The 21,198-nt window shown below is 43.1% G+C and overlaps 1 protein-coding gene across 1 annotated transcript in view; it reads right to left on the bottom strand.

The window, feature by feature from the left end:
* The window catches only part of LOC121673434 (MICOS complex subunit MIC19-like), a gene marked incomplete at its 3' end in the record, with an annotated part of 34,561 nt that extends 14,514 nt beyond the window's left edge, over positions 1–20,047 (bottom strand). Inside the window, exons 1-3 of the mRNA XM_042046728.1 lie at positions 19,868–20,047; positions 18,200–18,272; positions 106–190 (exon numbers count right to left, since the gene is read on the bottom strand). Coding sequence (XP_041902662.1) covers positions 106–190; positions 18,200–18,272; positions 19,868–19,948 — 239 coding nt within the window. The remainder of the gene's footprint in view (positions 1–105; positions 191–18,199; positions 18,273–19,867) is intronic.
* Between the last annotated feature and the right edge of the window lie 1,151 nt (positions 20,048–21,198).

Below are 21,198 nucleotides of genomic sequence, written 5' to 3'. Positions count from 1 at the left end.
CAGTTTGTCTCGGGGCACAGAATTCAGCTGTTTTCAGCAAGCAGATAAATAAAATAAAAGCATTAAGCCCAAGTTTGTTTGAAATACTGTTATTAATGAACCAACCTCCTCTTCTGAGCTTCAGGGTCTCTCCTGGCTCGTTCCAGTGCCAGTTCCTCAGCTATTCTTTTCTTCAGCTCTTCATCATTAACTGCAATTAAAAGAAAATTCAATGAAATGTTAACAGAACACAACTTATTCCCAATTACAGAAACAACTGCATAACACAGTGCCCTCGATTGTTTCTTTTCTTTTTTCCACACAGCAGTTGGAGTTGCTTTCTTGTGGTTTAACCATCTTTGACATTTTAGCACACCACCAGTGAGCCTTTAAAATTTTTTCTTATTAAACAGCTTTTCAATTAGTGCAATCTTTTGAAATTTGAACAACATGGACTATACGTTAAATTAAATATTTTTCTTCAGAAATACTTCTTTGTAAAGTAAAGTAAAACCATGGGGGATGAGAGAGAGACATAAACAGTAAAGTCATAAAATGCTGCTTTTCATTCATATAGAACCAAAAGAAATATCTTTGTGTAATGACTCAAGCATTTTCAGATGTATTTTATACAACAAAGCTCTTACAACGTCCTGAATATCCATATTTCTAGCTCCTAGACAAAGATTTTGCCCCAAATTCTCCTGATTTTGTTTAATCAAGCAGATATGGAAAGAATGTTTCTTTCACTTAAGATTCTGTCAGATGAATCAATGAAAGTCTGGTTAAAAACAAAAAAAGGAGGGAAGCAACTTCTTCAAGAATATGAAAAAAGAGAGAAAAGCTGGAGAGCCACCAATCCTACAAGGCTGAAAGATATCTACAAAACACCAAAATCCAGCTTAATCCTAATCCTGCCTGGAATAAAGCCCTACCTACACTGAGCTGAACCTCTGCCGTGCTCTGGATTTCCAGCACAGACACCAAGGTAATTCCCTCATTCCTGGCTCAGTGTCCCCTCCATGGAAGCACAGAGCTCCAAGATCTGATCCCACCCCAAAACACCCAGGAAAACAAAGCTGCTGAATCCCAGAAGGTGCCACAACCTTTGGGGCAGTGACAAAACCACTGCTAGGGGAGGTCAAGCCCAGGGAAGTTAATTTCAGGCACTGCAGGATCTGCGTCTCAATGACCTCACCTCCAGGAGCTGGATTTATCTGCAAAGATTATCCAAAATCATTATTCCACATTCCCATTATAGCTCAGACTCACAGCAATTCTACTCATCCTAAAGCAGCCTCACAAAAGAGTTTTATGAATGAATGAAGCAGCTTCATCAACTTTATGGGAGTCTTAGCCAACTAATCCAGTTATAAACATCTTAGGAAAAGCAGCAGGAATCGATATCCATCGTACCAGGCCCAGGAAATGCTGAGATCACAGAAACACAGGGAAAAGTGGGGGGAAATCTGTGAGTTCCAAGTAAGACCCCAGCCTAAAAATATATTAAAATGAAAATGCAGAGGGAAATACGAACCTTTGAACAGATCTCTACCACAAATCTGGGTGAAAAAGCAAACACCCATTTTATTGGGATTATCTCAACTGACACGACGACATTAATTATCTTTTTCACCAGCATCTACATCATGAAATTTATGGTTCTGGTGTACAAAAATGAGTACAAGAACTCCAACAGACCAGAGGATGGTCTATGTCATAATGAGGAAAGATTCGGGCACCAGCCAATAAAGACATTTGACCTTAACAATCAATTAGGCTGCCCATCGATCAGCCAAATACTAATAGGGAATAAAAGTGGAGCTATAGATCATTCGATAGAATTATTGTAAGATATAATTGGGTAGCTCCCAAATGGGAGCTTTATGATGTTTCAGTTTAAAAAAAAAATAATTGCAGTTCTACAAGGAGGAGGCATTTGTTCTAGGGCAAGAAGCATTTAAAAAGAGAAAAGGTAATTTATTTGAGAGAGGATCAGGAAAAGACTGTTTCTAGATAAAGCAGTAACATTTCTGACGGCCATCTCTGCTCACACTACTGGGCATTACAAACACACAGCTGACCACTGAACTACTGGAGAATGTTAAACCTGGGGGGGGGTGCAAGACGGCTAAAATATTAATGTATTATATTAAAAATTAAATTGTTATTGCATAGCCATTCCCACCACCACCCCCTTTAATATTTGAAGCTCTTCAGGATACTGAAATCAGCGCCAACTTCATCCCAGAGCAGACAAACGGGGAAGATTTTCAGGCAAGTATATTTAGGATTTACTGCATCCCTGCTCCTAGAGGAGCACAAAAAGTCACCCCCTGAGTGTGAGAGTGTTTAATGCACAGCTCCCATCACAAACCAATCTGGAGAGATGGGCAGTAATGGGAACACACTCCAAACCCCACAGTGCTGCAGCCAGGAATAGCTATTCTGTCCCCTCAGCACGCCACGGGGATGGGTGTCTGATTGGCACCGTTCACCTGGGATAATGGGAATGGAAAACCATGGGGATAATGGGAATGGAGCACCCCCAGCTGAGGCTGCACAACGCTCTGAGAGGCACCAAACTGCTCTGTGGAACAGCCCAGACACAGAATGGCTGTACTGGGTTTGTGTGGGCAGGGTTTGGTACCAGGGGCTACAGGGGTGGTTCCGGGGAGCTTCCTCCATGTCCAGCAGAGCCAATTCCAGCCAGCTCCAGGATGGACCCACCAGGCTGGGCCAACCAGGAATGGCGGTGATGCCTCTGGGATAATGGATTTAGGAAGAAAAAAAAAAAGTTTTGTGCAGCTGGCCAGAGCAAAGCAGGGTGAGAACATGAGAGGAACAGCCCTGCAGACAGCCAGGGCAGGGCAGGAGGGGCAGCAGCTGCTCCAGAGCTGAGATTCCCAGGAGATTGGGAATTCTATTAATTCTATTTTCTCTCCCCTGTCCAGCTGTGGAGGGCACTGAGGGAAAGGCTTTGGAGGGAGTCTCGAATCCAGACAGGGTCAAAAGTGATGAAAACCAGAAAGCTCCTGCCAGGATCTGGGCAAACCAAGCAGGGACGGTACAGGCACAAGGTTTTGCCATTTTGGTGGCCTCTGGGATACAGCACCCTGACTTATTCTTTAGGAAAAGTTTGAAAGACAATTCCTTCCTAATACTGAATGTAAACCCACCCTCCTTCAGCTTCAGGCCATTCCCCCTTGTCCTGTCACTACATGCCCTCGTGAAAAAGCAGATTTCAACACTTGTCCATTCAGTCTTCTCCAGACAAGAGACGAAGATTCCAATCCATCCAACATCCGTGGGCAAACCTGAAAAAGGCTTATTCCACCACCTTTTTAAAAGGTCACAAACCCTGATTTCCATTAAAAATATATTTATATAGAGTATGCAAAGCCATTTGCTCAACCCTTTGTATTTATTCTCCCACTTGTGCTTCAAAATCAGGCAAATAAGGAACCAGAAATCCAATGTATTTCCCCAGGGTCCAAAAGGCTTTGGATAGTTACAGGGACAACTGACAAGGACAGAGGAGCAAAAGAGACTGAAGGACTTCTCACTTCCCAGCAGTTCCTGAGGTTTCAGATGCATAAAATGTGCTCTGCCTTGGAACTCCAAAGATCACCCATGGGCAGGATGGGAGCAAAGCTTCACGTGATGCTAATTCTTGAGGAACCATCAGCAATTTTATCCTCCAGGTCTATGACAGGTTGGTACATAAACTCTTGTAGTATTTGCCTCCAACTCCTCAGCCCTTGCTAATCACAAGATCCAAATCCATATCTTTTTTCCTCTCTCTCTAAAGCAGTAGCTTCACGGAAAAGAAACAATCAGCAGGATGTCAGGATTACACCCCGAGCAGTAAACAACAAACCTCAGGGAAAGAAGACACCTGCAGCCTCAGAAATGTTAGCCTGAGAAATCAGCAATGTGATATGGACAAATTATTCAAATAACTTCCAGCCTGCAGAGCTGGGAAGCTGCCCATTAGCTGGGCGTTTGGAAAAAACCCATTAAAGTAAACAGCATTTATTAGCAGGCACCTTCACTAAATTCTCTGGAAAGGGCAGGTGCATTAAGTTATTAATGAAGAGACACTTAGGTTTGATACAATCAAATGCCTTTTAGAAAACACTTAGCTAGGTAATGTTCAGAAAATGAATTAAAAAAACCCAAAAAACAACAAAAACACAACACAAAAAAACCCACCAAGTTTTGTTTTTCCTTCTAGTTAAGCTTGGCTATTTAAAAGAAAAATGCTGGCCAGTGGAGATCCTTGCAGGATACTGGAAGGTCGCTCCAAGATCTCCACACAACCTTTTCCTCTCCAGGCTGAACAGCCCCAACTTTCCCAACCTGTCTTTGTAGCAAAGGTGCTCCTTATCAAATTCGTGGCCTCCTCTGGATTTGCTCCACATGAGAAAGAAAGAAGGCTGAAGGGGAAGAGAGGATGTAAAGAATTAAAGAATATGGAGTATTAGTCAAAAATGAGGCACCTCCACACTTCCTCCAGCACCGTGTTCAATCAGCCTTTCCACACCACACTTCAAGCCAGGGTAAGCTTTGCTTTTACTCTTTCAGTTCCGCCAAAATTCATGGACTCAATACCACAAGCCCTTTGAAGCATTTCCCTTGAAACGTTCCCCAAACAGAGAACACAGCTCCAAGGTATCTCCCAATCACTGCCAGCCACAGGAAGACTCCTTTTTGTGCTGGAAAAACCAATTCCCAGTGAATTCCTGCAGTTTCTTCCATTCACCTCTGGCATCTGGTATTGACAACAACATCAGGGCAGTCAAACCACGGATGCCATCCAAGGGGAAGTTCTCCCATCACTGTGAGTAGGACCATTACCCAGCTCCTTTGGGACAGGGCACCTCAGGGCTGCCTTCAGCCTCATCATCGGCCTCAGCTGCTACAGCTTCGGAGGAGTTAATGAAGATGTCACCAGGAAAATTCCTAATTGTGCATTAATGCTCATAAATATTGGAGCAGGAAGCCCACGTGCCTGGTGCCTTCGCTGCTCACACTGGCGGCTCACACTGATCAGAGGTCTTCCACAATTAAAATACTTTCCCCACATTTCAACTTAAGATGTGTAAAATGCAAATATTATAATATGCAAATTGCCTTGATTTAGTCTTTCTGCATAATAAAAGCGCCGGTTTGGTCCATATCTAAATTCCACGGGTCACACAAAAATCTTCAATATCAACAGGAAGAAATTCTTTCCTCAGACATTGGAAGAGGTTGCCCGGAGAAGCTGTGGCAGCCTGGGATTATCCAAGGTTGGGTTGGATGGGGCTTGGAGCAAGCTGGGAGAGCAGAAGAGATGATTTCAATGTTGATTAAAGCTGTAGAATATGTACTTGGTGTGTTTAAATCAGGTGGGAAGACAATGACACCATGAAATCTACTCTGCTTTCCTTAATTTTTGGTTCTCAAAGAGCCCTGGATTTGCTGGGAGCAGCACAGGAGAGGAGACAGGAAAATGTTGTAATTAAAGTGCATCAAGTATTGCTGGGAGATAATTACTTTTTAAATTTAGTGGGTTTCAAACACTGTTGTACCTGATCCTTAACCTTAAAAATAACCCAAATTAGCCTTGCACTCAATGAAAACAATAATGAACCATCCCTCCAGCCCAGCAGCAGAAAGAAAACCCTAAAAACATTTAAAAAGTCATTTACGTGCTTCAAAAAGCAGCCTTTAAACTGTTGTGGGTTTTCTTAAATATTATTAAAGAGCATTCTGAAGAACAAACTCTACTTTCAGACTGATACAAATTTAACTACCAACACACCCAGCAACTTCTCCACTGAAATCCCCAGTTCCAGAAACTTCCTCCCATCAGGAATTCAGTACAAACAAAGCTCCCCTCCAAAGACAGAAATTTGTATTAACTGTTAAATATTAGTAATGTGCAGGAATATTTCAGATGAGTTCATAGGATAATGAAATACAAAAACAATGCAATTAAGTGTGCATAATTTAAAAATATTTAATATTTTACTTTCCAAAGGCGCTCTTGCATAATTACATTCTCTATTTTCCAATGTAAATGTGGATATCAATCAATTTATACTAATTTCAATTAGAAACAAGACAGTGCATGGTCTAGAAGTAACAAAACAAAGTTATTTCCTATTATATTTGGAATAGTCTCCTTTCAATATCCTGTTAATATTGGGATAAAGCAAATCACATTGGATTTATGAGGGGGCTGGAAAAAACAGGATTAGGAGGTTTTCCCCTGTGATTCTTTGAATTAGGTTGTACCTGCCTGTGCTAACGGCTCTGTTTTACAAAAATAATTCATTTCTGAGATTCACACTACCAAAAATACGTGGGTTTGACATAGTTCTGATATTTTGAAATATCCTGTCTTAGAGGACTTTAAATTTGATAAACAGGTGACAGATACAGGGATGTTGTGCAAGAGTAGAAACATGAAATATCTTCAGTACATCTCGAAATACGTGAGAGCCCATAAAATCAGGTATTTCCCACCAAGAAGTGCACTGAGTTTAAAAAGCCAGTTAAAAATTCCCCTAATTTTTAGTTTCTGCAGGAACTCCTGCTGTGTGGATAAATGACTTCACAGAGTTTTAATGTTACTTTTTCCATCGTTCTCAATGGCCCTGGAAGGGAGGGAGTGATTTCAACCAAACCTTTTTCATAACCCATCTTTTTCCCCCACCTCTGTAATAAAATAGAGAGATAATAACTCATTTCAGCAGCTATTTAGCCATAAGTCATTCTGCCCTCCTGTTAATTTGAAATAATTAATAAAAATAATGAAACAGAAGTATCACACACCTTTAAAACACTATCCCTGCCTCAGACTGAATACAGCAGTGGAGAAAATTCCCATTTCAGCTGTTTTAGTAATCCCTACTCCACACACACTGGAAGGCTTTTTTCTTGTGGAATACAATGGATAAAAGAATCAGGATTCTGTAATTCAACATTAAAAAAAAAAAAATAATCATATTGTAAGCAATGATAAGAAGGATTTGATGATTCTGCTTTCAAGAGGATTAAGCATGTGGTGTCCTTTCAGGACAATTTAAGTTGTCCAGTTCCTGATCTTTATGGTTCAGAAGTTTATTGTAAAGCTACTTTATCTGACAGTGCAGGGAAATTTACTGGTGTCCTTTTCATCTTCTTGGACAAAATCTGTTTTAAATTCTTTCACATGTATTTCAACAAACTCCTTCTACGAGTGCAGAGGACAGGGAAATAATTATGTATTTTTACACATAGCAGGTGAGTAAAAAAGGGTTTTTTTAACTAAAACATCTCTTAGAAGTCACCACTAATGGCAAAGAATTGCCAACCACTCCTGCTCAGTCCAACACTCCCAAATGGGCCTCCCTGCACTGCCAGGGCTCCAAAAATAGCAAATTTTGATGTTCAGATCATCTACCACCATCACCTCTAAGAAGGAAACTCCAGCTGTGATTGTGCACTATCGGTGGCACTGAAAAGTCAATTTTCCCCAATTTCAGCTCTGCATTGGAGCTACTTTGGGCAGGAATAAGGAAATCACAAAGCTGCTCATCACTGTCACAAAGGCCTTGGAGGGAGGTTATTTTTATACCTTTCCATGGGCAGGAACACAGGCTGCAGGCACAGAATTTTACTGTCAAATGTTCCCGTTCCAACTGTTTGTGGAGCAGGTGGCTCTGCTCTTCGTATCAGCACACCCCAAAGCTGCACCCACCACTCATTTCCACTAATGTTCATTAAAGCCATTCATTAAGTGCCACATCCAGTTGTTCCTTGATGTCACAGATCAAACGTGCGTGACATAAATTCTTTATTTAAGGTGGTGACATTGGCACAGATTTCCCAGAGAAGCTGTGGCTGCCCCTGGATCCCTGGAAGTGCCCAAGGCCAGGCTGGACAGGGCTTGGAGCAGCCTGGGATAGGGGAAGGTGTCCCTGCCCATGGCAAAAAATGATCTCTAAGGTCCTTCCAAGCCAAACCAGTCTTTAATTCCATTATCTTAAGGGTCTCTTCCAACCTAAATGAGTGAAGAAATCCAGCAAGAAGGAGGATGGAAAGGATAATGTAGAATTTTAAAAGCCCTGATAAGGTAGAAGGGGAAGCAGGTGGGATTCAGAGAAGCAAATCTGCAATTAAACCAGGAAAAGACAAGAATGATGCAAAGAGCAAGTGGACAATAATGATGGAAAAGGTGTTTTAAGAGAGACTTTTGTAACCATTCTGCAGCAGATCCACGTCCACTATGAATTTTCCCCATCTGTCCTGAGCAAATCCCTCTGAGGAAGTTCTTATGAATTCCACAAAACTCTACAACAGTGCCATTGACACCAACCCATTGGCAAGATTTAAAAAAACATGTGAATAAATTAATTGTCCTTGAGAAATCTACCTCTAAAACTAATTATAAAAATATTCTAGGAGAGAAGGGAGAGGAAAACGTAAGAATCCATAATCCTGTGAAAAAAACAAGCAGTGGAAGTGTCCTTACAGGTAAAGGTTAATGAAAGAAAAAAGTGTTTCACCCAAAGATAACACTCATCAATACCTCTGCTGATCCCATTAAACAGATTTCTCAGTGGCTGGAGTCGCATGGGAAGATCAATCAGGGTATCAAACTCCCACACTGCACATTTAAAGCCATTTAACACCCGAGCACTAAATTTTAAAGGGATTAAAAAATGTTCCAGTAGAACCTGAATATTGAGCAAAACTAGAAAAGGTGACTATCTCTGTATCAAGTCCTGATTTCACTTATCGATGACATGGGCACCGAAAGGCTGCACAAAATCTGAAAGCAATCACTTCATCTCAAATTGGGTACAAAGAAAGCAGAAGTGAGAAATAAGTGGATCTTTAGCAGCTGTTGTGGTGTGCTCAATCTCATCTCCTGTTCATTCAGACAGGTTATAACAAGAGGCTGCTACAAAGCATCCATCGGAGCAGAGAAACCATAATTGCAGAATTTGTTTATTCCGCTCAGATGAAAACTCCAGCACGTTCAGGCTTGGAACTGCTGACTGGAATTTCAACATTTGTACAATGTCCTGGACATGGGAATCCCTTAGAAAAGGAAGTACAGGAGAATTTCCAAGTATTTCCTGATGCCTTGAGGACAACGTTTCCAGATTCCGACACCCCATACAACAGCTTGTTTATTTTGGAGAATAATCTGGAAGTTAATTTAGTGCCCAAGTGGAAAAACATTTATTTCATGTAATATGACCCAAGAAGTCAGCTTAAAAATAGCCAATATTCACATTTCAAACATGTGCATCCTCAATAACTTGGTGCACAGGCACAAGCATTCATTTCTCTCAAGAAAAGTGACTTACACACATTTTGATGCTTTTTCTCCAACTCCAGCAAAACCAGCTTTTTTTATTGAATTATCAGCACACAGCTCCAGTATTGTCAACTTTGAATGTGTTTTCAGCCCAATATTCAGCCCTGTAATGCTGCTCTTAATAATAACTGAAAACAGGCTGTAAACAATGTGTAATCATGATGTTTATGGTTACTTTCATTATTCAGAAATTGTTTAAAAATAAAGGACAACACTGAAATGCTTGAAATTCTCACAACAACATTAATCCAACACCTGCATTTTTAATGATTTGCAATGAGATCTGCTAATAAAAATCACTTGTACAAATGACTGGTCTCAGCTGATGCAATGCTTACTACAAATGGTGGCTTTTTAGTGCTGCAAGTTGTGAGCAGACAGAAAACCAAGGTACTACAGGGAAGAAAAAGAGGCTGCAAGAGGTGAAATATGAAAATCTCAAGGAGAAAGAATAATGTGATTATCCTGAAGATGCTCCCGGAAAATTGAGGCATTTCTGAGGTTCACTTGGAGTAGAACATTCTCTTTTCTTCTGCAAACAGAGAAGAATAAAAGCAGAAATAAATGTGTTCAACACTGGCACAGAAACACAAGAGCCACCAAGTTTTGACCAAAGTGATGTGATACAAGTGGTGCTCCTCCAAAAATTCCAGCTTCCTTAGGTTTCTGATTAACACCAAAATCACTCTTCTCAACAACCGCTGCCTTTTAATTTTTCCTACCCATTTCTCTGGATATTATTATTTTTTCTCCTTAAATTTCCTAAATTGGTGCCATCTCCTCTTGTTGAGAAATGTCAATTAGTAGCATCAGGGATAGTTGAGAGCTTTTTCAAGGATAAACTGCCTCCCTCTCATGAAAGGAGGAAAAGGGGGAGGAAAAGGTAAAAAAACAAAAAGTGAAGCATCTTGGATAAACCATTCAACTCCTTCAGTAAAAAGTTCCAGAGATTAAGGGGAAGCAGAACCTTTCTGGGAAGAACCACCATCTCCCACCCTGAAAGAACAGCTGAGATTAAATGCTTGTTTTTTGGTGATTAACAAGAGGTGAAATCAAACATGGTTAATGAAGCTAAAAATGAGTATCTGATAAATTGGCTCCATGAAGCATTGCCAGAGGCACACATCAAACCTTGAAAAAATAGGGAAGAAATGTCCTTTCCTTACTTCCTAAATTTAGATTTCAACCAGCAGCTAGGAATAGCCGAAGCCCAATTTTCAGCCTGGTGTTGCTCAAAACTTTTAATATGACACCATTGAAAGTCAAAGAGTTCAGAACACAAGGAAAGCAGGATGGGGAAAAAAATTGTGGCAATAATTTATTGTGGCAATAAAGTTTTTCCCATTCCCTTGAGGCTGAGGAAAAGGATTCTAAGTGGTACCTCCTGTTTAACTAAACAACAACTGCACGAAGCTTTCAAGCAGCAGCACCAACAAAAAACACTTAACCTGCCTCAGCTGACAAGTGAGGAAGAGCTTTAGGAACACTTTGCTGCAGCCTGAAGATGAAAGAATAAAACAAAGTGTTTCTTTTCATCTTATGCAATTAAATCGTAGGTTTAAAGTGTTCTTTTGTACCACACCGAGGAGTCTCTCGCTGGTAAATAAATCGGAATGGGAAGAAAAGTAGCAATTTACTATTAAAACATAAAGGTTTTATTACTTGGAGGTCTCCTTGTGCTGCTGAAGTTGTGTTACATCTAACAAGTGCTATTTTTCAATAATACAAAGGAAAAAAATGCACTTAAATTCCTCTGCTCCTTCAGTCAGTGCAAAGATAAATTTGGATAAGAATAACTATTGTACTGTAAAACCACAGAGGATTCTACACAGCAGAATGGCAATTTCCTTGCTTGGTGCTATCAGGACTTGTGTTGGTGAAATCAAACAGCTCTAATTTACTCATTGGGTTTATCTCATTAAAATTGTCAATATTTTTTATTTTGTTCTTTAAGATAAAAAAAAAAAAAAATCATTCAAACTGCTCCAGATGACTTCTATTCCAACAATCCCTTAAATTACAAAGCTCTTTATCTGAGCCAGCTATCTGGGCTTTTTGACCTATAATCCCAGGAAGGTCTCTGAAGGACAAGAGAGGAATAGGACAGAACACAGACAATTCTGCAAGGACACACATGGGAGATTTCTAACAAAGACCACGACAAATGTTCCCCAAACAGCATTTTCTTCCATCAAATTCTGATTTCTAATGGAAAAAGTAAAATTAAGAAAAACTGAAAGAAAAAAAAAAAACATGTTGCTAGATAGGTTTTTTATTAATTTTAACACACATAAAAGCCCCAAAACTCAAAAGCCCCACCACACAAGTCTGGCTCATAAAGAGTGGATAAACTCTGGCTTCATCTCAGCAAGTTCAGCCTAAGGCCAGGCTTAAAGTCCTAAAGCTTTTTCCAGGATTTAACTACAAAACAATTTACTCAGAACTAGTAAAAGGCAATGGCACCACTTCCATCCATAAATGCATAGATTTAGGCCTTAAAAGTCATTATTTCCTGACGTTTTGCAAAGGGCTCCAAGAACTGTGCCCAGTGCCTTAATTCTCCCTCCTGAATTGCGCTTACTAGAAATTAATAGAAGAATCACACACCAGCCACCAACAGTTGTTTTCCAAAATGATTTTCCTGCTAAGTACTGGAAGATGATGCTTTAACAAGCACAAATCTCGCGCTCCCACATTAAAAAGCAGGAGGTTTTAACTTTTAACTCACAAGCCATTGCTAAGCAAGTACTTTGGATGTGCTTGTTAAACAGCAGCTACGACAAAAATCCCTTTATTTGTGCACTACACAAGATTTGGAGAGCCAACGCCTGCACTCAGCAAACCCTAAGAGAGCACAGGCAGCCTAAAGCAGAATAGCATGAATTTAATTTCCCCAAATCCATCAGAGACCCAAAAAGCACGTGGAAGGCAGTACATAAAAAGTATCTGTTTCTAAGAATAAATGGAAACAAAAAGCGACACTTCTAAATGAAAGCTCCTTGAAAAATAAATTCTGCCTCTCTGCAAGAAGCCACGCACAGAAAATCATTTGTAAAAGGCAAAAAACTGCAGAAGAAAGTGACTGTCACTGCAGTGAGTGTGCCTGAGACCTATTCACTTCTACGTATGAGGACAGGACCTGGCACATCCAGGGCTCTTCCTTTAAATTCCACCTGGAATAGCCCAAGTTCTCCATCAGTTGTAAAGTGAGAAACCTTTAAATCAATTTAATGTCCCCCAATATCTGACAATATTCGTGGGATAAATTGGCTTTTGCCCTGGCCCTCATGTAGGGAAACAAAACAAAACCACAGCTCAATCCCACTGATTGAAAAACTGAATTCCTCCATTTGCAGAACCCTTGGAAACCTCAGAGTTCATTTCTTTAGTTCCCTTCCCAACACTGAATAACAAATAAAGCAACAGTGGGAGCTGAAGGGGGGCTGGGAATCACTCACTGCAATTTCAGCCTTAAACACCTCCCACACTGGGGCCACTCTTCCCATTCCAGGTTGAACGGGATTGTTTCATTCCAACGAAAGAAACAGAGGGAGAGAGGAAGGGAGAGACAGAAAAACCTCTCCTACATTTGGCCTGGCCTTTCAACTGCACAATCACAGCAACACAGAATCCCAGAATGGCTTGGGATGGACTTTTGACTTTTCAGCTCATCCAGTCCCCCCTGCCATGGGCAGGGACACCTTCCACTATCTCCAGGTGTTCCAACCTGTCCTAGGACACTTCCAGGGAATCCAGAGGCAGCCACAGCTTCTCTGGGCACCCTGTGCCAGGGACTCCCTGCCTTCATTGGTAAAAAACTTTCTTCAACCAACCCAAATTTGTGCCATGTCAAACTCCAGGTTAACGTTTACACAAATGGCATTTCTTGGAGCATGTTTAGATATACTTAGTTATAAATTGTTCTTGTAGGAGTTTCTGGGTTTAGATCACTGCACACCCCATCAGGATAACAACAGACATGAGCAGATGAGGTTCATGGTAACATCAATTATAGGTTAAAAACATCACATTCACACAACAGGACATGTTCCAACACCTTTTGCATTTTACTCCTGCTTGCCTTTAGTGTAAAATGCCTCATTCCATGGAATGTCTCAGCACTTAAAAAGCAACTGAGCCATGCAGCCCAGAGGTGCAGGGCTGCTGAAATCCCAACGACAGTGCTTCAGTGGAGATCCAAAATACTGCTTTGGAGTGAAACAAATGTTGGGAATATAGCACAGGAGAGCAAGCCAGCACATTCCAGCTTTTCATTCACACCTTGCAAGGTGAAAATTCATCCGGTTCTAGATGTTCATGGAATGGTTTGGGTTGGAAGGGACCTTAAAGGTCCTTCATTCCCACCCCCTGCCACACCAGGGACACCTGCCACTATCCCACATTGCTCCAAGCCCTGTCCAACCTGGCCTTGGACACTTCCAGGGATGGGGCATATTCCTTTTCCACAATTATGGACATTTTCCATGTTCAACTCCCATGATTCACCAGTTTTTCACAGGAATTTCAGCACCATTTGACAAGGCCTTACCAAGCCACCTGAAAGCACCCACAGAACACCCTGCACGTCACACAGACAGCAAAAACTTTAATTTCTGCAGCACCTCCTCCAACTCCCCTGCATAATTCCATCTTCCCTCTTCTGCTGCAATCCAGTGACAGGAATGTCAGGCTCCACTAAGGATTTGCTGTTACACTGACAGCACTAAAACTCTGGCACCTTTAGCAATCTGGTGAGTTACAAGACGTTTCACCTTTGGATAATAAAACACTTCCATCAACACCTTTAACCCAAAGGATATCAATGGACATCACTGCAAAGAAAAGTCATCTCCAAGAAACTGTGTGACTACTAAGTAGCAAGATATTACTAATATTAATTTATAACAAGCAAATCATGGCCTTCCAGGCCATCAGTGATCCACCTCAGTGTTGCCTGAGGGTCCCTCTTGATTTATTTCAGGTTTCCAGTACAAGTTTAAAACACTTTTTAGAAAGACTTCCCAGAGCCGCAAGTAGAGGAGGGCAAATAAACACAATCAAAAGCAGAACCCAAGCTCTCCTGGCTCCTGGTGCAGGAAGGAAGGTGGAAAATCCATGTCAGGAACTGCCTGAGCTTTCCAGGTGTCTCACAGCAAAGGGAATCAACCCAGGCACTGCCAAACCTCAGGTTTTTTCCTGTTCTAAAAATAAGAGGAATTCTAGAAAGTAACATCACAAATGTCAGTTCATTTCATCTTTCAGTTCATGCAGAGAAAAAGTACTGTTGGAACAAAAAGGTGGATAGAAGCAATTAATACATTAAAGGACAAAGAACTGCCAGGGTTTATTTGCAGAGGATTCTTGCTTACCTGGCAGAAGTTCAGCCCAAATTTGTAAACTTCCAGGTGCTCACAAAAACTGACAACACAGAATAATTCTCACAAGGAATAGTGCAGAGCTGCCCACAACATTTCTCCTGAGACATTCCAATTTTAATGCAGTTTTTCATGCAGTATCCAACTATCCATAGTTACTAATCTCATCAGGATGTGCTGCAACTCTTCAAAAACATTCAATTTTAAAAACTTATCTTAAAAACAAACAAGGAATGAGGGCAATGATTCTGCCGTTAAAATTCTCAGCCACGTTCCCTTGGCTGCACAAATCCAAGTGATCACAGTGGGCCCTTTCCATCTTTTAAGAATTAAAAACGCTCTGTGGCACTGAGCAAATGGATTTGCACACCCAAATCCTAGGATCACAGAATCCTTCAGGGTGGGAGGGGCCACAGGAGTTGTTTCTAACCAGGATACAGGAATATTGGGAGGGACAGCTGAACTCCTGGCTGAAGCTGAGGTGAATGACACCTCTACCTTCTGCTGACCCCCAAATCCCCTCATTTTCCAGTCTCTCTCTGCTTCCACCTCATGCTGGCCTTATTTTTACCCTTTTAACCAGACCAGCCTCACAATGGATCCAATAATTTTCCTGAGTACTGGAATGTGCTGTTCATGCACCAGGAATAGGTTGTCCTTAAGGATCTCCCACCTTCCCTAAAGCCCCCCAAGAGCTTTCTCCTATGTGACCCCACAACCAAAAGGTGAAGTTTGTTCTCCTAAAGTTCAGCTAAATCCTGGTTTTGTCTCCAGTTAGAACCCAACACTTGAAATCCTCATTCCTGAACATCCCAGTAACACCTTGGTATGTTTCTGACAAGGTATCGAGAGCCACTGAAATTGCACCCAAAACCAGACAGCAACACAAAAAAAGACACCAATCCACAAGAATTAATCCATGAAAACAAGCAAGGTGTAACCCAGCTCCTGAGGAGGCACAGAAGGCCTCATTTTACTACACCCCTGCCCAATATTTTGTCACATGGGGCCTTGGCTGATTTCTTCTCATGAGAACAGAATAACAAATGCAGTTTAAAAAAAAAAAAGGAGAAAAAAACCTCTGTGTCCTTAATAGAACCTGTTTCTGCAAATGGGAAAGAAATGGCTGGCTGAGATGCTCAGCCTCTTAATAATTTAAGCATTTCTTCTTCTTTTTTTTCCCTAATAAACTGTTAGTTTTTCAATATTCACTAAGCTAAATGAATTAAACCATTCCCTTTGTCTGAAGTTTTAGGTATAAAACACACCCAGGGAAAAAAAAACAAAACCTCATTGTCTGACCGAGTTGCTTCCCATCAATATTGCTTTAGGAATTACAGACAGACTTGAAAGATTTTACACTTGTTAAATATTTTAGTGCATTTAATATTACTCAGAAGCCAGCAGGTGAGCCAAGCAAGCTGGGATGCTTTAAGACATTGTCTTTAGATGTCAGATTTCAGTGTAAGTGGATGTAATTTCATTTTCTGACCCCAAACTGAAGTGAATAAATTCATCATTATTGGCAAGCAACAAGACACAAATTCTTTCACGTAACCTAAGCCATTATTCCTCCACCAAAAGCTATCAAAGGCTTGCCTTGAAGAAAGGGCTGGGTTTAAGAGCTCTAATGTTTCTCCCTCTAGACATCTTTCCTTATTTATGTAAAGTGTTCTTTGTCTGGGATACAGAAGCACTTCACCAAAACCACAAGTTCTTAAAGGAAAAATACTCCTAAGGTTTTGCAAGCTTGAGAAGGTCAAGCAATTCATGGAATCCTGGAATGGTTTGGATGGGAAGGGACATTAAAGAGCTTTTAATTCCACCCCCTGCCATGGGCAGGGACACCTTCCCCTATCTCAGGCTACTCCAGCCCCAATGTCCAGCCTGGCCTCAGACACTGCCAGGGATCCAGGGGCAGCCCCAGCTGCTCTGGGAATTCCATTCCAGCCCCTCCCCACCCCCCCAGCCAGCAATTCCCAATCTCCCATCCAGCCCTGCCCTCTGGCACTGGGAAGCCACTCCCTGGCTCCTGTCCCTCCAGGCCTTGTCCAAAGTCCTTCTCCATCTTTCTTTAGGCCACAATGAGCTCACCCCAAAGCTTCTCTTCTCCAGGCTGAACAATCCCAATTGTCCCAGCCTTTCCTCATAGCACAGGTGCTCCATTCTCCCCGATAAACTATGGACTCATTCCAAGTCTTTCAATAAATAAAAATAACAAAAAAAAAAAAAAATAAAATGCACTATTTCCCAAATAGAAACAAAAATGAAAGCTCAAGATATGCAACAGTGTGAATTAGCAGAGAATTTCTGGGGTATCACAGCCCTCACCTCCAGTCCCCACACCCCAAAATCCCAGGATTTTCCCGTAACTCACATTTAAGGATGAACAGCAAACACCACAGGGAAAGCAGTTAAGACATGCAAGTGTTGTTCCATAAAAATCCTCTCTCTACAATAATTTCTTCACCACAGTGAAATATAGGAACACAAGGAAAAAGCTACTATTTAAAAAATTTTTAAAAAAGAAGATTCCCTGTCCATGGTTCCCTGCCCATTGAAGGGGGTTGGAATGAAAGCATCTTTAAAGTCCCTTCCAACCCAAGCAACTCAGGGATTCTGGGATACAGACCCCTCCAATTAAGCAACAGGAAACCAACTTTATGCTCCAGAATGAAGAAAGATGCTAAATTCTGTTTACTCAAGTCCTGCTGCAAGGCTGCCACAGGACAGGTGTTTAATCAGTGCTGAGTTTGCTGGGGTTTTCTCTAAGTATCAAGGCAAAAGGCCCTTGGGGAATTCTGCTATCATGAATATTTCTGGAGCACTGATAAGAGCCTTACTTGAACTTCCCAGGTTTCAGGGAGTCCACAAATCACCTGTTCCAATCTCTGCCACTGCTCCTCGCTCCTGCAGCAGCTGCGTTGTGCTCGCTGTGCTGAAGGATTTTAAATTAGAGCAGAGCATTCCTGGCACGAGGTTTGATGCATTTCAACAGCCCTCAGTAACAAAATATAACAAGTTAAGAAAGCCATCGATCTATGTGAGCTGTAAATCACTTACTTCCACCATTCCAGGGTAGGAAAAGAGCACATTCTCTTTTTAATGTTTGCTTAAGTGTATTTCAGCAGAACCTCGCTAGAATAAAAGTCAGTTTTGATTAAATAACCAAGAATTTGCACTTCAGAACTCAAGACATATTTGGGTATTTGCTTGTTCTGGGGTGTTTGGGGTTTTTTTTAAGTCTTTAACAATGGATAACAGCGTGGAAAGCCAAGTCTAATTTGTGTGTTACACTTGAATGTCAGCCAGAGGAAAACAAAGAGGAATTTCATTCCTCTAAAAGTCTGCAAAGCTAAAGATGAGCCAAAAAGTTAATGTCAAAAAAATCATCTCAGCAAAAGGGCAATGAGTTCATTACAATGCTCTGAAGGGCACATCTGATTCCTGTTTTCACATTAAAAGCAGAAAACCAGGAGCAAACCTGCACCTGATCCTCGGTGCTGTCTCCCAGGTGAGGAAGGTTCCTTCATCCGATCGATGACGCTGTCAGACAACTGTAAAACACAACAGGGTCACACTGCAGCTTCTTCTTTTTCCCCATTTCCCCTCCAAATGGAATGAAGCTTTTTAAAAATGAGCCTGGAGCCTCTCTGTAAGACATGACAGCTGCTAAAATTCAATCCCCAGCACAAAACAATCCCCTTACTTGTGAGGTGAGTGCTCCAAACAAACAGAACAAGAAGATTTTGGCTCTCTGAGAGGATACAGAGAAGAGTAAAGGAAGTAACACCTTTGGGCGTATTGCTGGTAATTAATCAGCATTTTTGCCTTTCTCAGTGATTTAATTTGCCTTTCTCAGGTGCAGAGCACTCAACCCAGGAAGAATTTCATCCTGGGAAAGCCCTCAAAGGACTTGCACAACACAAGTGGTCACAGTTGAACACAAAGTTCAGTTGGATGTTGATGCAAGCACACAGAAAAACACTGCCCCAAACTGTACAGACTCAAACAGAGTAAGAGCAGCCTCCAGTTTCAGATCTATGGAAGCCCTGGATAAAACTAACAAGAGTAAAAGAATTATCAGCATAAGAACTTTCGGTTTCTAACTTCTGTCGTCAAATCACAGAATTATTTGGGTTGGAAGAAACCTTAAAGGGCTTTTAATTCCACCCCCTGCCATGGGCAGGGACACCTCCCACTATCCCAGGTTGTTCCCAGCCCCATCCAGCCTGGCCTTGGATGCTTCCAGGGATTTAGGGCCAGCCACAGCTCCTCTGAGCAACCTGTGCCATGTTTCAGAGCACATGAACTCTGCTCTGTGTGGAATATATAAATTTATATTACATTTATATCGCTGTCACCTATTTACTCAAGAGCATTAAATGACCAGAAATGAAAATATGAGTTTGCTGCAACAGAATGAACTCTCAATGCTCTTCCTGCACCACTCCTCCCTAAAAGCAGCAATAAGTGGTAAGTTATTATCACTCCTGACACGAGCTACATAGTGTCTCCCATGGAAAAATTCCTAAGCTGCAAGAATTCCCCAAGCTCCTTGTGTCACAAGTCGTATTTTGGAATATTACAGACGACAGGGGCGGCATTCCCGCCACCTGCCCTGGAACTGAATGTGGCTGCCCCATCTCTGGAAGTGTTCAAGGGCAGGTTCGACGGGGCTTGGAGCAACCTGGGGTGGTGGAAGGTGTCCCTGCCATGGCGGGGGTGGCACTGGTGTTCTTTAACGTCCCTGCCAACCCAAACCATGCTGGGACCGCTGATAAACAGGGAGAGACGGAGAGCGGCTCGGGGCGCACAGGAAGTTGGACACTCAGCGTGAACGGGAGCAGGACACGGGAAAGGGAGGAGCTCCGGCATGTGGAGGTCAGGGAAAGACAAACCGAGCTCCTGTAGTTACAGATTTCCCCTAGAACGGGTCACCACGCGGGGCACACGGCTCCTTATCCCAGCTGGCCTGGAGAGAGGGGAAATCACTGCGGGAGACGGAGGGAAGCGGGACAGAAGCAGGGACAGAGGCAGGAGCAGGGACGCGGGCGAGGGAGAAGGGGAGAGGCAGTGAGAGAGGGAGCCGGGGCCGGGCCGGGCCAAGCGCGCAACGCCCCGGCGAGCCCCGGGCCGGCCCCGCGCTCACCCGCACGCCCTTGACCACGGTGATATTCTCATTCTCGTCCGCCTCGAAGGTGACGCGCCGAGTGCTGCCGCCGCCGCCCATCTCGGCCCGCGGACACACGGACGGCCCCAAGGAGACTCGCCGAGCGCGCTGCCAGCCCGCCCCGCAGCAAGGCGGCTCCTCATTGGCCCGTCGCCCTCCCCCGCCGGTAGAACGCCGCTCCCTATTGGCTGCGCGGGCGCGTCGCCATGGAAATGGCGCAGCCCCCCTGCGAGGAGCGACAGGTACCCGGAAAGGTGCGGGAACTTTTTCGGGACGAACTTCACATGGGGCGCGAGGACTACAAGTCCCGTGGCGCTCCGCGGAGGGAGGGAAGGAAGAGGCGGGCGTGCCCGCGCGGTGCGCGCTGGGTAATGTAGTCCGGTCCGTCCCTGAATCTGTCGGGTACGTGAGCGCCTGCCAGCACCTGCGGGGTGCTGAAAATCCTCTGAGGAGCGGCTGAGGGAGCTGGGAAAGGGGCTCAGCCTGGAGCAAAGGAGGCTCCGGGGGGACCTTGTGGCTCTGCACAAGTCCCTGACAGGAGGGGGCAGCCGGGGGGGTCGGGCTCTGCTCCCAGGGAACAGGGACAGGAGAGAGGGAACGGCCTCAGGCTGGGCCAGGGGAGGTTTAGATTTCGGTAATGGGAAAACTCCATGGAAAGGGCTTCCCAGCCTTGGCAGAGCTGCCCAGGGAGTGGAGGCATTTAAAATCCATGTGGATGTGGCACTTGGGGACATGGCTCACTGGTGGCCTTGGCAGTGCTGGGAATGGCAGTGCTGGGAATGAGACCTCTCGATGGTCTGAGAGGGCTTTTCCAACCTAAACATTTCCATGATTCCCTGGTGTGCTGTGGGGTGAGTGCTCCAGGGCCTTGCTGCAGCCCTGGGCTTGAGCTGGCACCTCATCCCCTTTTTCACATGAAATTCCCATTAGCACAGCCCCTTTGGGCATGTAATTTTCCTTCCAATAGATAAATAATGTTATTAACGAATAACACATTGTCTTCTCAGCCTACAAGATTAACTGCCTCTGGATCTGGCCGTTCTGGGGGCCTCTTCTTTTACCTCCTGAAGTCCCAAACCTTCTGTTGGGTCAGATAATGACAAATAACAACCACCATGATATTTGGGAAACCTCCTCTTTGGTTCTTTTCCCCCTTCCAAATCCTTCATTTCTTGCCTCTAGGAGGGAAAGCCTATTTGCACCAGTGACACCCAAACCTTCCCGTCCCCTTTGTCCCAGCGTGGGTTTTGAACAACAATCACAGCAGCTTTTTGCAGCCTGTGTGAGCTGACACATCTCATTTCTCTGCC

The sequence above is a fragment of the Corvus kubaryi genome, unplaced genomic scaffold (genome assembly GCF_017639235.1).
Source record: "Corvus kubaryi isolate FWS band 111438036 unplaced genomic scaffold, C.kubaryi_AGA036_p1.0 65431, whole genome shotgun sequence".
Taxonomy (NCBI): Eukaryota; Metazoa; Chordata; class Aves; order Passeriformes; family Corvidae; genus Corvus; species Corvus kubaryi.
Note: the sequence above shows the minus strand (reverse complement) of the source record. Positions and strands in the feature narration are given on the sequence as shown.